The 14,551-nt window shown below is 52.7% G+C and overlaps 1 protein-coding gene and 4 non-coding genes across 5 annotated transcripts; all 5 read right to left on the bottom strand.

The window, feature by feature from the left end:
- Positions 1-2,908: 2,908 nt before the first annotated feature.
- Positions 2,909-14,482, bottom strand: dkc1 (dyskeratosis congenita 1, dyskerin). Its single transcript, XM_072439560.1, has 15 exons — positions 14,412-14,482; positions 13,478-13,524; positions 13,231-13,317; positions 12,766-12,857; positions 12,462-12,646; positions 12,283-12,347; positions 11,399-11,525; positions 11,161-11,291; positions 5,959-6,102; positions 5,579-5,699; positions 4,704-4,822; positions 3,941-4,044; positions 3,618-3,657; positions 3,367-3,549; positions 2,909-3,080 (listed from the first exon to the last, which is right to left on the bottom strand). Exons 1-15 carry the CDS (start codon positions 14,425-14,427, stop codon positions 3,033-3,035), a joined length of 1,509 nt encoding a protein of 502 aa, XP_072295661.1. The 5' UTR covers positions 14,428-14,482; the 3' UTR covers positions 2,909-3,032.
- Positions 3,246-3,323, bottom strand: LOC140354531 (small nucleolar RNA SNORD53/SNORD92). The gene has a single exon (XR_011925987.1). It is a non-coding gene; the product is annotated as a small nucleolar RNA SNORD53/SNORD92 (small nucleolar RNA).
- LOC140354529 (small nucleolar RNA SNORD83) lies at positions 4,124-4,197 on the bottom strand. The gene has a single exon (XR_011925985.1). It is a non-coding gene; the product is annotated as a small nucleolar RNA SNORD83 (small nucleolar RNA).
- LOC140354530 (small nucleolar RNA SNORD83) lies at positions 4,875-4,947 on the bottom strand. The gene has a single exon (XR_011925986.1). It is a non-coding gene; the product is annotated as a small nucleolar RNA SNORD83 (small nucleolar RNA).
- Positions 5,796-5,870, bottom strand: LOC140354532 (small nucleolar RNA SNORD53/SNORD92). Its single transcript, XR_011925988.1, has one exon. It is a non-coding gene; the product is annotated as a small nucleolar RNA SNORD53/SNORD92 (small nucleolar RNA).
- Positions 14,483-14,551: the final 69 nt, after the last annotated feature.

Here is a 14,551-nt window from a genome sequence, read left to right as displayed (position 1 = left end):
ACATGAACATAACATGATCATAACATGAACATAACATGAACATAACATGAACATAACATGAACATAACATGAACATAACATGAACATAACATGATCATAACATGATCATAATATGTCGGTGTAATCCCTCATTGGTCCAGGCGTGTTCCATAGTAGAAAAAGCTTCAGTTGTTTCATCTGGACTCAGTTTGAAAAAATAGACGTTTCGACTCTCATCCAAGAGTCATTGTCAATAACAGAATTTAGGTCGAGAACTCCGATATTAATACTGTTCTGTGGTAAGCCCCGCCCATTGGGCGGAGCCTCCTGAAGTAGAAAGAGTTGTTTGTTTCAACAGAAACTCCCCCTTGTATCTACCGAGCCTATTCAGAATCTTAATGGGCTGTTAAAACCTCTTTGTCTTAGTGAGACCCTGGCTCAACCACCCTGATCACATCAATGCTGTGGACCCACATATCAGGTTTACAAGAGAAGACGCTAAGGAGAATCGCTTGGCCTTTCTTGATTGTTCCACGATCAGAGGAGAGGACGGGAAACTCCAAATAGAAGTATATAGGAAACCTACACACACGGACCAGTATCTGCTCTTTGGCTCCAACCACCCACTACAGCACAAGCTGGGTGTGATCAGAACCTTACAACACAGAGCTCAAGGTGTGCCCACCAGCTCAGAGGGCAAGAAGAAAGAGGAAAAACATGTCCGAAATGCCCTCTCAGCCTGTGGTTACCCCGCTTGGGCCCTCAACAGAGTGAAGAGAACCAAGAAGCAGGACAAAAGGGAAACTGAACAGAGAAGGAAGGGTGTTTCTATCCCTTATGTGTCTGGCCTGTCGGAAAAACTGCAGAGAATTTTTAACACGAAGTCCCTGTTTATTTTAAACCAGGAAACACTTTAAGACAAAAACTGGTTCACCCTAAGGACAAGTTGCCGACTCAAAAACAGAGCAATGTAGTTTATTCGATCCAATGCAGTGAAGAAAGCTGTAAAGAACGTTACATAGGTGAGACAAAACAGCCTCTACACAAGAGGCTTTATCAGCACAGAAGAAATACTAGTTCAGGACCTCAGAGTGCCGTGCATCTCCATCTTGAAGCCTCTAATCACTCGTTTGAAGACGTGAGGTGAAGGTTTTAAGCAGGAGAAAAGATGGTTTGAAAGAGGAGTCAAGGAAGCTATTTTTGTTAAAAAAGAAAGACCTTCTTTAAACAGAAATGGAGGGCTTAGGTTTCATCTTCCTGGTATCTATAATGGGTTACTGAACCCCTGGAAAGGTAGAGGACCAGGACCAGGACATTTAGATGCTAATCAGGTCCTCAGGGTGGTTGAGCCAGGGTCTCACTAAGACAAAGAGGTTTTAACAGCCCATTAAGATTCTGAATAGGCTCGGTAGATACAAGGGGGGAGTTTCTGTTGAAACAAACAACTCTTTCTACTTCAGGAAGGCTCCGCCCAATGGGCGGGGCTTACCACAGAACAGTATTAATATCGGAGTTCTCGACCTAAATTCTGTTATTGACAATGACTCTTGGATGAGAGTCGAAACGTCTATTTTTTCAAACTGAGTCCAGATGAAACAACTGAAGCTTTTTCTACTATGGAACACGCCTGGACCAATGAGGGATTACACCGACATGAACATAACATGAACATAACATGAACATAACATGATCATAACATGAACATAACTCACATGTTCTATACATTTAATGTACAGAGTTTCATAGCACGAAACTCACTCTATAAGCAAAATGTATTTACATTATCAGCCTTGGCCCAGAGGAGGAGGAGGAAGAGGAGGAGCAGGAGGAAGAAGAGGAGCAGGAGGAGGAAGAGGAGGAGCAGGAGGAAGAAGAGGAGCAGGAGGAAGAAGAGGAGGAGCAGGAGGAGGAGCAGGAGGTGAGCCTGGTGCGTAGGTGCCGAGTGTGTGAACGCTTTACAGCGGGAAAAGTGTCCGGGCAGCAGTTCAGGGAACTGAAGGTTCTGATTCAACGCGCACTCCGCAAATACGAAGAGCGCTTAGTGCGCGCTCCGGGAGAAGAGATGACGGGGCGGTTAGGATGAGAGCGTCACCGTCATGCAACAAACAAAACAATCACCAGGATGGCTTGAAAAAGTTCCACTATTTACAAAAAAAAGGTAAAAAAAAACTTTGATCACAGATCTGCGGAAACGGCCGGAAAACCCCTTTTGTACGAGCATGAACACCGGCCCTCGGGGACTGATGGAGGACAATGATGGATGTATTATACAGGTGTCGTGTCCACACAGCGTCCTACAGGTGTCGTGTCCACACAGCGTCCTACAGGTGTCGTGTCCACACAGCGTCCTACAGGTGTCGTGTCCACACAGCGTCCTACAGGTGTCGTGTCCACACAGCGTCCTACAGGTGTCGTGTCCACACAGCGTCCTACAGGTGTCGTGTCCACACAGCGTCCTACAGGTGTCGTGGTTCGTGTCCTACATGTCATGCAGTTAGTGACAGTTATCAGTACTTTTAAGCGCTTGTTTTGCAATTTACACATTTTTTTATCACTAAAGCTGCGATGAACACTTTTATCTGACGAAGGCATCGCATGAGAGAAATTGCGACGCATTTAGCAAAATGGCTTTTTCTGAACCTGGCACATGTCAGACAGGTGTCACACATGTATTACAAATGTATAATGCAGTATCAGTGATGTTCTTACAGGACAAGAGCAAATATAATATACTTCATTGTATTTAATGGATTTCATTTGCAATTTCCTCAGGCTTTTCATGACACACCCACAGACGAGCTCTAGTGTCATGAGGAGAAGCAGCGTTTAGAGTTTATGGTTTGTGTGGCCGGGTAGTTAACATGTTGTGGACCGGTGGTTGGGGCCCCTGCTCTGCAGGACACAGCGCCCTCTGCAGGACACACACAGATTCACATATAAAAAGTTTATTTCAGAATAAACGATATTTACAAAAACAAATTTTTACAAAAATAAAGTCCAGACGACTCCAGAGTCAGTCATAATCCATTAGATGTTTCCCACAATCCTCTGCTTCACTCTGAACCCTCAGCTTCCTTTTTCTTCTTTTTCTTCTTTTTCACCTGAAAAATAAAATTTAGAACAATCTTACACCGGTTTGGCCCCAGCCAAGCGCGGTGGCCCCGTGCAGGCCCCAGCCAAGCGCCCCGTGCGGCATAATCATAAACACTTCAGTTCAAGTCATATTGTACAGGGCGTGGCCTTACAGGGGGCAGGGCCTTATTGGCCAGGTCAGACAGCCAAGAGATGATGACATCACAGAGTTCAGTGAAAATGCGAAACCATCTCAAGCATCATCACTCCCGACTCCGCCCCCTGTGGTCTCTGGGGTCAAGGGTCACATCTCACCTCAGGGGTCTCTGTCGGGTCTGTTGCCACGCCCTCGGGCTCAGCTTCCTCCACCTTCATCTTTTTGTCCTTTTTCTTTTTCTTCTTCTTCTTTGTCTCTGTATCGTCAGGGGCGACAGTGGGCGTATCCGGGGCGATGAGGGGCGTGTCCGGGGCATCAGACTCACTGTCTGCACGTTTCCTCTGTAACAAAGCAAGTCTCAGGTTAGGCTTTGAATCCAAGCGTCTCAGGTCAGGTCACACACACCAACCTTTGCTGGAGTTTGATCTGGATCTGGCTTCACTTTCACACTGAAACAGGAGGTCAAAGGTCAGTTTAGATGCAGCATTACATCCCAAACTCGCACCAACTCCATTAGGATAGGTACAGTCATAGTATTCAGGGGCGTGTCCTCAGGTGAGAGTGGGCAGGGTCACAGTGACCTCACTCGTTCTCTATGAGTGTTTCTGTAGCAGACTGACTCCCACTGAGAGCACCACAGCTCACAGAGGGATAACTGTCTGCAAGAGTACAACTACTGTACTACTACAACTGTGCTAAAGTAGGGTGTAGTATTGCAGTACTAGTACACACGTGTAGTCTGGGTGCTCCTTGCTCCACTCTGAAGGCGTGTTTCCATTGGGTTTCCCGTGTTTGTCCAGCAGACCTTTCTGGATCATCATCTTCTTCTGACTCGCCTGAAACACAAGTTTGAAACGTCAGGACCAGAGGTCGTGGCGGCCCGTCCCGCCAGGGTCCCGTCCTGCCAGGGTCCTCTCCCATCAGAGTCGGGTGATAGATGGAGGTCAGCACGGCCAAAGGCTCATGGTTCTATCAGCTCATCATGTGGGACCAGGACCATTAGAAACACGGACCACCCACGGCACACCACCCACCCACGGCACACCACCCACGGACCACCCACGGCACACCACCCACCCACGGACCACACACGGCACACCACCCACACACGGCACACCACCCACGGACCACACACGGCACACCACCCACCCACGGACGGCACACCACCCACCCACGGACGGCACACCACCCACCCACGGACGGCACACCACCCACCCACCCACGGACGGCACACCACCCACCCACCCACGGACGGCACACCACCCACCCACCCACGGACGGCACACCACCCACCCACGGACGGCACACCACCCACCCACGGACCACACACACGGCACACCACCCACCCACGGACCACACACACGGCACACCACCCACCCACGGACCACACACGGCACACCACCCACCCACGGACCACACACGGCGGACCACCCACGGCACACCACCCACCCACGGACCACCCACGGACCACGCACTCTGCCCCCCCCCCACGTACCTTTGGCCCCAGGCCCCACTTCCGAGGATAAGTGTCTCGTTCCATGATGACCCTCTTGATTTTAGCCACGACTCCGTGGTCACAGGTGGAGATGACCGCTGTGGTCATGAGCGCCACGGCTGCAAACACAAGAGTTAACGAGGGGGCGGGGGCAGGAAAGGGCGGGGCCTGGCCCATCAGAGTCGGGTGATAGATGGAGGTCAACACAGCAGAAGCTCATGGTTCTATCGGCTCATCATGTGGGACCAGGACCTTGTCTCATGGCACAGTACTGCAGTATCTGTACATGGTCTCATGGCACAGTACTGCAGTATCTGTACCTGGTCTCATGGCACAGTACTGCAGTATCTGTACCTGGTCTCATGGCACAGTACTGCAGTATCTGTACCTGGTCTCATGGCACAGTACTGCAGTATCTGTACCTGGTCTCATGGCACAGTACTGCAGTATCTGTACATGGTCTCATGGCACAGTACTGCAGTATCTGTACCTGGTCTCATGGCACAGTACTGCAGTATCTGTACCTGGTCTCATGGCACAGTACTGCAGTATCTGTACATGGTCTCATGGCACAGTACTGCAGTATCTGTACATGGTCTCATGGCACAGTACTGCAGTATCTGTACATGGTCTCATGGCACAGTACTGCAGTATCTGTACATGGTCTCATGGCACAGTACTGCAGTATCTGTACATGGTCTCATGGCACAGTACTGCAGTATCTGTACATGGTCTCATGGCACAGTACTGCAGTATCTGTACATGGTCTCATGGCACAGTACTGCAGTATCTGTACCTGGTCTCATGGCACAGTACTGCAGTATCTGTACATGGTCTCATGGCACAGTACTGCAGTATCTTTTAAGTATTAGTACCTGTACACACGGCCTCTCCTTTGGTGGTGATGATGACGATGTCCTGGTTCATCTCGATGCCGTCTTCGTACCTCAGAACTCCAGGAAGCATGATCTTTGCTCCGTAACAAATGGCGTTCACCTGGAACAACATGTGACCAAGTGTTCTCAGTTAAACGCTGGGCTCTGATTGGATCCTACAACGTTAGGCCGAGGACGGGGCCTACTCTGGTCATTAGAGGTCAGACAGCCAAGAGATGACATCACAGAGTTCAGCAAAAATGCAAAACCATCTCGAGCTTCATCACTCCTCTGACCGCGCCCCCGGTGTCTGACCAGAGGCATGGCCGCGCCCCCGGTGTCTGACCAGAGGCGTGACACACACACGTGTTTTTACTCACGGCGCTGTCCTTCATGACGATGCGTTTGTGGGAGATCAGAAGTTTCTCTAGAGGGAAAATGACCCGCCTCAGGTACGTCTCGTCTTTGTTGTGGTCAAACTGCCACTGAGCGTCCAGAACGTCGTGCATCGTCGCCAGATTCTCCTGAAATAAAAGTCACATTTATAGAAGAAAAACGAGCCGAGGCCAAACATGAGCAGCCATTTTGAATTTAGTGAAATAAAAAAAAAAATCCAATCTTTAAAGGTCAGTGCGTTCAGATTAGTCCAGCCATGTGTGATGTCAGCACTAAGTCTGGCGGCGTATAATGACAGCACGCCGCTTTGTCTCGTGCATTTCATTTCCCAGAGATTAATTACCAGAACCTGGACCGAGACCAGGACCGGACTCAACTCTCTGGACCTGGACCAAGACGGGGTTTGTAGGGTCCCGGGTCAAGTCTAGAGGGGTTTGTAGGGTCCCGGGTCAAGTCTAGGAGTTTGTAGGGTCCCGGGTCAGGTCTAGAGGGGATTGTAGGGTCCCGGGTCAGGTCTAGAGGGGATTGTAGGGTCCCGGGTCAGGTCTAGAGGGGATTGTAGGGTCCCGGGTCAAGTCTAGAGGGGATTGTAGGGTCCCGGGTCAAGTCTAGAGGGGTTTGTAGGGTCCCAGGTCAAGTCAATGTGTTTGTAGGGTCCCGGGTCAGGTTTAGAGGGGTTTGTAGGGTCCCGGGTCAAGTCTAGGAGTTTGTAGGGTCCCGGGTCAAGTCTAGAGGGGTTTGTAGGGTCCCGGGTCAAGTCTAGAGGGGTTTGTAGGGTCCCGGGTCAAGTCTAGGAGTTTGTAGGGTCCCGGGTCAGGTCTAGAGGGGATTGTAGGGTCCCGGGTCAGGTCTAGAGGGGATTGTAGGGTCCCGGGTCAGGTCTAGAGGGGATTGTAGGGTCCCGGGTCAAGTCTAGAGGGGATTGTAGGGTCCCGGGTCAAGTCTAGAGGGGTTTGTAGGGTCCCAGGTCAAGTCAATGTGTTTGTAGGGTCCCGGGTCAGGTTTAGAGGGGTTTGTAGGGTCCCGGGTCAAGTCTAGGAGTTTGTAGGGTCCCGGGTCAAGTCTAGAGGGGTTTGTAGGGTCCCGGGTCAAGTCTAGAGGGGTTTGTAGGGTCCCGGGTCAAGTCTAGAGGGGTTTGTAGGGTCCCGGGTCAAGTCTAGAGGGGTTTGTAGGGTCCCGGGTCAAGTCTAGAGGAGTTTGTAGGGTCCCGGGTCAAGTCTAGAGGGGTTTGTAGGGTCCCGGGTCAAGTCTAGAGGGGTTTGTAGGGTCCGGGACAAGTCTAGGAGTTTGTAGGGTCCCGGGTCAGGTCTAGAGGGGATTGTAGGGTCCCGGGTCAGGTCTAGAGGGGATTGTAGGGTCCCGGGTCAAGTCAATGTGTTTGTAGGGTCCCGGGTCAGGTTTAGAGGGGTTTGTAGGGTCCCGGGTCAAGTCTAGGAGTTTGTAGGGTCCCGGGTCAAGTCTAGAGGGGTTTGTAGGGTCCCGGGTCAAGTCTAGAGGGGTTTGTAGGGTCCCGGGTCAAGTCTAGAGGGGTTTGTAGGGTCCCGGGTCAAGTCTAGAGGGGTTTGTAGGGTCCCGGGTCAAGTCTAGAGGAGTTTGTAGGGTCCCGGGTCAAGTCTAGAGGGGTTTGTAGGGTCCCGGGTCAAGTCTAGAGGGGTTTGTAGGGTCCGGGTCAAGTCTAGGAGTTTGTAGGGTCCCGGGTCAGGTCTAGAGGGGATTGTAGGGTCCCGGGTCAGGTCTAGAGGGGATTGTAGGGTCCCGGGTCAGGTCTAGAGGGGATTGTAGGGTCCCGGGTCAAGTCTAGAGGGGTTTGTAGGGTCCCAGGTCAAGTCAATGTGTTTGTAGGGTCCCGGGTCAGGTTTAGAGGGGTTTGTAGGGTCCCGGGTCAAGTCTAGGAGTTTGTAGGGTCCCGGGTCAAGTCTAGGAGTTTGTAGGGTCCCGGGTCAAGTCTAGGAGTTTGTAGGGTCCCGGGTCAAGTCTAGGAGTTTGTAGGGTCCCGGGTCAAGTCTAGGAGTTTGTAGGGTCCCGGGTCAAGTCTAGGAGTTTGTAGGGTCCCGGGTCAAGTCTAGGAGTTTGTAGGGTCCCGGGTCAAGTCTAGGAGTTTGTAGGGTCCCGGGTCAGGTCTAGAGGGGTTTGTAGGGTCCCGGGTCAAGTCTAGAGGGGTTTGTAGGGTCCCGGGTCAAGTCTAGGAGTTTGTAGGGTCCCGGGTCAGGTCTAGAGGGGATTGTAGGGTCCCGGGTCAGGTCTAGAGGGGATTGTAGGGTCCCGGGTCAGGTCTAGAGGGGATTGTAGGGTCCCGGGTCAAGTCTAGAGGGGATTGTAGGGTCCCGGGTCAAGTCTAGAGGGGTTTGTAGGGTCCCAGGTCAAGTCAATGTGTTTGTAGGGTCCCGGGTCAGGTTTAGAGGGGTTTGTAGGGTCCCGGGTCAAGTCTAGGAGTTTGTAGGGTCCCGGGTCAAGTCTAGAGGGGTTTGTAGGGTCCCGGGTCAAGTCTAGAGGGGTTTGTAGGGTCCCGGGTCAAGTCTAGGAGTTTGTAGGGTCCCGGGTCAGGTCTAGAGGGGATTGTAGGGTCCCGGGTCAGGTCTAGAGGGGATTGTAGGGTCCCGGGTCAGGTCTAGAGGGGATTGTAGGGTCCCGGGTCAGGTCTAGAGGGGATTGTAGGGTCCCGGGTCAAGTCAATGTGTTTGTAGGGTCCCGGGTCAGGTTTAGAGGGGTTTGTAGGGTCCCGGGTCAAGTCTAGGAGTTTGTAGGGTCCCGGGTCAAGTCTAGAGGGGTTTGTAGGGTCCCGGGTCAAGTCTAGAGGGGTTTGTAGGGTCCCGGGTCAAGTCTAGAGGGGTTTGTAGGGTCCCGGGTCAAGTCTAGAGGGGTTTGTAGGGTCCCGGGTCAAGTCTAGAGGAGTTTGTAGGGTCCCGGGTCAAGTCTAGAGGGGTTTGTAGGGTCCCGGGTCAAGTCTAGAGGGGTTTGTAGGGTCCGGGTCAAGTCTAGGAGTTTGTAGGGTCCCGGGTCAGGTCTAGAGGGGATTGTAGGGTCCCGGGTCAGGTCTAGAGGGGATTGTAGGGTCCCGGGTCAGGTCTAGAGGGGATTGTAGGGTCCCGGGTCAAGTCTAGAGGGGTTTGTAGGGTCCCAGGTCAAGTCAATGTGTTTGTAGGGTCCCGGGTCAGGTTTAGAGGGGTTTGTAGGGTCCCGGGTCAAGTCTAGGAGTTTGTAGGGTCCCGGGTCAAGTCTAGGAGTTTGTAGGGTCCCGGGTCAAGTCTAGGAGTTTGTAGGGTCCCGGGTCAAGTCTAGGAGTTTGTAGGGTCCCGGGTCAAGTCTAGGAGTTTGTAGGGTCCCGGGTCAAGTCTAGGAGTTTGTAGGGTCCCGGGTCAAGTCTAGGAGTTTGTAGGGTCCCGGGTCAAGTCTAGGAGTTTGTAGGGTCCCGGGTCAGGTCTAGAGGGGTTTGTAGGGTCCCGGGTCAAGTCTAGAGGGGTTTGTAGGGTCCCGGGTCAAGTCTAGGAGTTTGTAGGGTCCCGGGTCAGGTCTAGAGGGGATTGTAGGGTCCCGGGTCAGGTCTAGAGGGGATTGTAGGGTCCCGGGTCAGGTCTAGAGGGGATTGTAGGGTCCCGGGTCAAGTCTAGAGGGGATTGTAGGGTCCCGGGTCAAGTCTAGAGGGGTTTGTAGGGTCCCAGGTCAAGTCAATGTGTTTGTAGGGTCCCGGGTCAGGTTTAGAGGGGTTTGTAGGGTCCCGGGTCAAGTCTAGGAGTTTGTAGGGTCCCGGGTCAAGTCTAGAGGGGTTTGTAGGGTCCCGGGTCAAGTCTAGAGGGGTTTGTAGGGTCCCGGGTCAAGTCTAGGAGTTTGTAGGGTCCCGGGTCAGGTCTAGAGGGGATTGTAGGGTCCCGGGTCAGGTCTAGAGGGGATTGTAGGGTCCCGGGTCAGGTCTAGAGGGGATTGTAGGGTCCCGGGTCAAGTCTAGAGGGGATTGTAGGGTCCCGGGTCAAGTCTAGAGGGGTTTGTAGGGTCCCAGGTCAAGTCAATGTGTTTGTAGGGTCCCGGGTCAGGTTTAGAGGGGTTTGTAGGGTCCCGGGTCAAGTCTAGGAGTTTGTAGGGTCCCGGGTCAAGTCTAGAGGGGTTTGTAGGGTCCCGGGTCAAGTCTAGAGGGGTTTGTAGGGTCCCGGGTCAAGTCTAGAGGGGTTTGTAGGGTCCCGGGTCAAGTCTAGAGGGGTTTGTAGGGTCCCGGGTCAAGTCTAGAGGAGTTTGTAGGGTCCCGGGTCAAGTCTAGAGGGGTTTGTAGGGTCCCGGGTCAAGTCTAGAGGGGTTTGTAGGGTCCGGGTCAAGTCTAGGAGTTTGTAGGGTCCCGGGTCAGGTCTAGAGGGGATTGTAGGGTCCCGGGTCAGGTCTAGAGGGGATTGTAGGGTCCCGGGTCAGGTCTAGAGGGGATTGTAGGGTCCCGGGTCAAGTCTAGAGGGGTTTGTAGGGTCCCAGGTCAAGTCAATGTGTTTGTAGGGTCCCGGGTCAGGTTTAGAGGGGTTTGTAGGGTCCCGGGTCAAGTCTAGGAGTTTGTAGGGTCCCGGGTCAAGTCTAGGAGTTTGTAGGGTCCCGGGTCAAGTCTAGGAGTTTGTAGGGTCCCGGGTCAAGTCTAGGAGTTTGTAGGGTCCCGGGTCAAGTCTAGGAGTTTGTAGGGTCCCGGGTCAAGTCTAGGAGTTTGTAGGGTCCCGGGTCAAGTCTAGGAGTTTGTAGGGTCCCGGGTCAAGTCTAGGAGTTTGTAGGGTCCCGGGTCAGGTCTAGAGGGGTTTGTAGGGTCCCGGGTCAAGTCTAGAGGGGTTTGTAGGGTCCCGGGTCAAGTCTAGGAGTTTGTAGGGTCCCGGGTCAAGTCTAGAGGGGTTTGTAGGGTCCCGGGTCAAGTCTAGAGGGGTTTGTAGGGTCTCGGGTCAAGTCTAGAGGAGTTTGTAGGGTCCCGGGTCAAGTCTAGAGGGGTTTGTAGGGTCCCGGGTCAAGTCTAGAGGGGTTTGTAGGGTCCCGGGTCAAGTCTAGAGGGGTTTGTAGGGTCCCGGGTCAAGTCTAGAGGAGTTTGTAGGGTCCCGGGTCAAGTCTAGAGGGGTTTGTAGGGTCCCGGGTCAAGTCTAGAGGGGTTTGTAGGGTCCGGGTCAAGTCTAGAGGGGTTTGTAGGGTCCCGGGTCAAGTCTAGAGGGATTTTTCGTTGTCAGAGGTGCACTCACCTTCTCGCCCAGCACACCGGAGCGGACCCTCCTCAGCTCCTGCATTTGTCCCCCAACGCCGAGGAGCAGCCCCAAGTGAACACACAGAGTCCTGATGTATGTTCCCGCCTCACAGCTCACCCAGAAAATGCCTACAAGAGAACGAGAAGGTCAGAGGAACCACAGCTCGCCAAGAAGAGCCCAAGAGAGAAGACTGAGTCAAACACCAGGAGAGTCAGGAGACGGTCTAACATCTGACCTAAGCGTTTCTCAGGGTCGTACTCGATGAGTTTGCTCTCGTAGATGGTTCTGACTCGGAGCTGACGTTTGACTGCAGCGATGAGCGGAGGACGCTGGAACAGGGCTCCGGTCAGAGTCTCCAGGGTCTGAGGACGAGCAGAAGGTCAGGAGAGAGCGAGGACGAGCAGAAGGTCAGGACAGAGCGAGGACGAGCAGAAGGTCAGGACAGAGCGAGGACGAGCAGGAGGGGGTCAGGACAGAGCGAGGACGAGCAGGAGGGGGTCAGGACAGAGCGAGGACGAGCAGGAGGGGGTCAGGACAGAGCGAGGACGAGCAGGAGGGGGTCAGGACAGAGCGAGGACGAGCAGGAGGGGGTCAGGACAGAGAGAGGACGAGCAGGAGGGGGTCAGGACAGAGAGAGGAGGAGCAGGAGGGGGTCAGGACAGAGAGGACGAGCAGGAGGGGGTCAGGACAGAGAGAGGACGAGCAGGAGGGGGTCAGGACAGAGCTAGTCACATTTTTACCTTTAAAAAGTCAACGTTCAATATAAATAATCAGATGTGGACACAATGGTCACAGGGCCATTGTTGGCGTTATTGAACCCTGGTGGCCATAAGTCTAGTTTATGGATACTGGCAAACTGCCACCAGGGGGCAGTGACACGCTGTAGAAGCGCAAGATCTACAGGTCTGACCTTTAGAACCTACTGCGGCTCCTAGTGCTTGATTGGTCATTAGAGGTCAGACAGCCAAGAGATGATGACAGAGTTCAGCAAAAATGCGAAACCATCTCGAGCTTCACTCCTCTGACCGCGCCCCGGTGTCTGACCAGAGGCGTGGCCGCGCCCCCGGTGTCTGTTCTAGGAGTCGCGGCTCTCAGTACTGCAGTATTAGTATTGTTCACCTGAGCGAGCTGGTGCGTGGAAGCGATGGCATTGTGCAGTCGGACGATGCCCACATATTCTTTTCCTGAAACACAGGGCAGTGACCGTCTGTTACTGTAGCCCGCAGGGGGCGGAGCCGCGCAGGGGGCGGGCGTGGTTTAAATCTGCGCTCTGCAGAGGTCTGACCTTCACACGTTACCTGCGCTCTGCTGGCTCTTGACCAACCGCGTGGCCCGGTCCACACACACGATGAGGCAACCGGTGACCTTTGGGTCCAGAGTGCCACTGTGGCCCGTCTTCTCCACCCTCAGGATCCTCCTGATCCACGCCACCACCTCATGGGACGACGGGTTGGCCGGTTTGTCCAGGTTTATGAAGCCAGACCTGAAAACAGAACCACAGCAGGGTCAGGACCGCGGTCATCCAGGACTACCTGACGTAGTCCTGGATGTTCCTCTTCAGGGGGTGTGACTGTGGTACTGCAGTAGTAGTAGTACTTGTACCTGACATAGTCCTGGATGTTCCTCTTCAGGGGGTTGCTGCCGTTGGCCAGAGGAGTGTAATGACTCGTCCTGATGTTCAGTTTGTCAAAGTTCTACAAAAACATTCAGTTTAGGAAAAATATATAACACGAGTACTTAAGTACTACAGTAACCTGCATTAGTCGTATCACAGGTACTACAGTGACAGTCGTCTGTGATCAGATCCGTTTGATCGTCTTCGCTCTTTTCAGCAGCGCTCGTTTTATCTGTGCAGCTCAAACGTCTCGTCGACAGAACGTCGAAAGACAATTATCACTGCACAGACAAGCCCCGCCCCCAGAACGGGAGTGGCACAATAACGAGGCGCCGGCCAATCAGAGCTCATAGAATGGATAAACAAGTTCATCACTTCACAGACCACCAGTGGTTGTATGTATGCATGTATATTATATATGATTATATTGTATAGTATGATATTATATTGACCTTGAGCAGCAGCGGCCACTGCGACGTGTCCAGAGTTGCAGCTTTAGACTCTGGTTTGATCAGGAAGTCTTCACTCTGCTGCAGCTCCTACAAAATAAAACAGGCTCACCAACTCCTACAAAATAAAACGGGCTCACCAACTCCTACAAAATAAAACGGGCTCACCAACTCCTACAAAATAAAACGGGCTCACCAACTCCTACAAAATAAAACGGGCCCAGTATTAGGCCCTAATAATGTGACTCACCCCAACTTCATCATCTTGAACTTTCTTTGCCTTTTTCTTCTTTTTCCCTGAAAAATAGAATATTCGTGTCACGTGTCCAGAGTAACACGTAAAGCAGCCCGTGCTGCCGCGACGTCCAAGTCCGACATTTTACGCCACGTCCTCCTCCATACCACGTGGTCTAATGAAGCGTGAACTCCTTTCAAACTAAAAGTCCTGATTTAATGAGTTTTATTAAATATCAGCTTCAGAGCTGCGGCTGAAACACGTGCGCGCGCAAACACACGTGGTGCGGCCAAACCTCCTGAACAGCGCCATTCTGAAGAAAAGCAGCGCAGATTTGTCACGTTAACTTAAATCTTCAAATGTAGATGTTAAATGTCGATGTGCGCGATGAGAAGCGGAACGGAGCAGAAACACGTGGCAACGCCGATGCTGCAGAAACGCGCTTTTCTCAACATCTGAAGACCGCGAACGACACGAAATGTAGAAGACGGAGCGACACGACGGACACACAGAAAGACACGAGGGACACAGAAAGACACGAGGGACACAGAAAGACACGAGGGACACAGAAATACACGAGGGACACAGAAAGACACGAGGGACACAGAAAGACACGAGGGACACAGAAATACACGAGGGACACAGAAATACACGAGGGACACAGAAATACACGAGGGACACAGAAATACACGAGGGACACAGAAAGACACGAGGGACACAGAAATACACGAGGGACACAGAAAGACACGAGGGACACAGAAATACACGAGGGACACAGAAAGACGCGGTCACTCGTGAGTTTTGGCGCAGAGCCTCAGATAAACTATGATTGACACATTTTCAGAATAAGCGTGACATTGACCCGCGGGAAAAGCGCGGACTCAAAAAGAGTTTAAGACAGTTTAAAAGGAGGTTTTGCAGTTTTGCTGCGGAGCCTCACGAGCCTCACCTTCTGCGTCCGCCATCTTCCTCTCACAGACTGCGCACGCGGACCTTTACTTCCGCTGCTCTCACGTCACTTCCGGCGTGCTTAGGGCGCCCTCTGCAGGAGACGTGAGGACGCCGCTTTTACTGGCTGCGTTTATATGA

Source organism: Eucyclogobius newberryi, unplaced genomic scaffold (genome assembly GCF_026437365.1).
Source record: "Eucyclogobius newberryi isolate DKJ021-1_F unplaced genomic scaffold, fEucNew1.0.hap1 SCAF_92, whole genome shotgun sequence".
Lineage (NCBI taxonomy): Eukaryota > Metazoa > Chordata > Actinopteri > Gobiiformes > Gobiidae > Eucyclogobius > Eucyclogobius newberryi.
The sequence above is the reverse complement of the archived record's forward strand: the minus strand, read 5'-3'. Positions and strand labels throughout refer to the sequence as shown.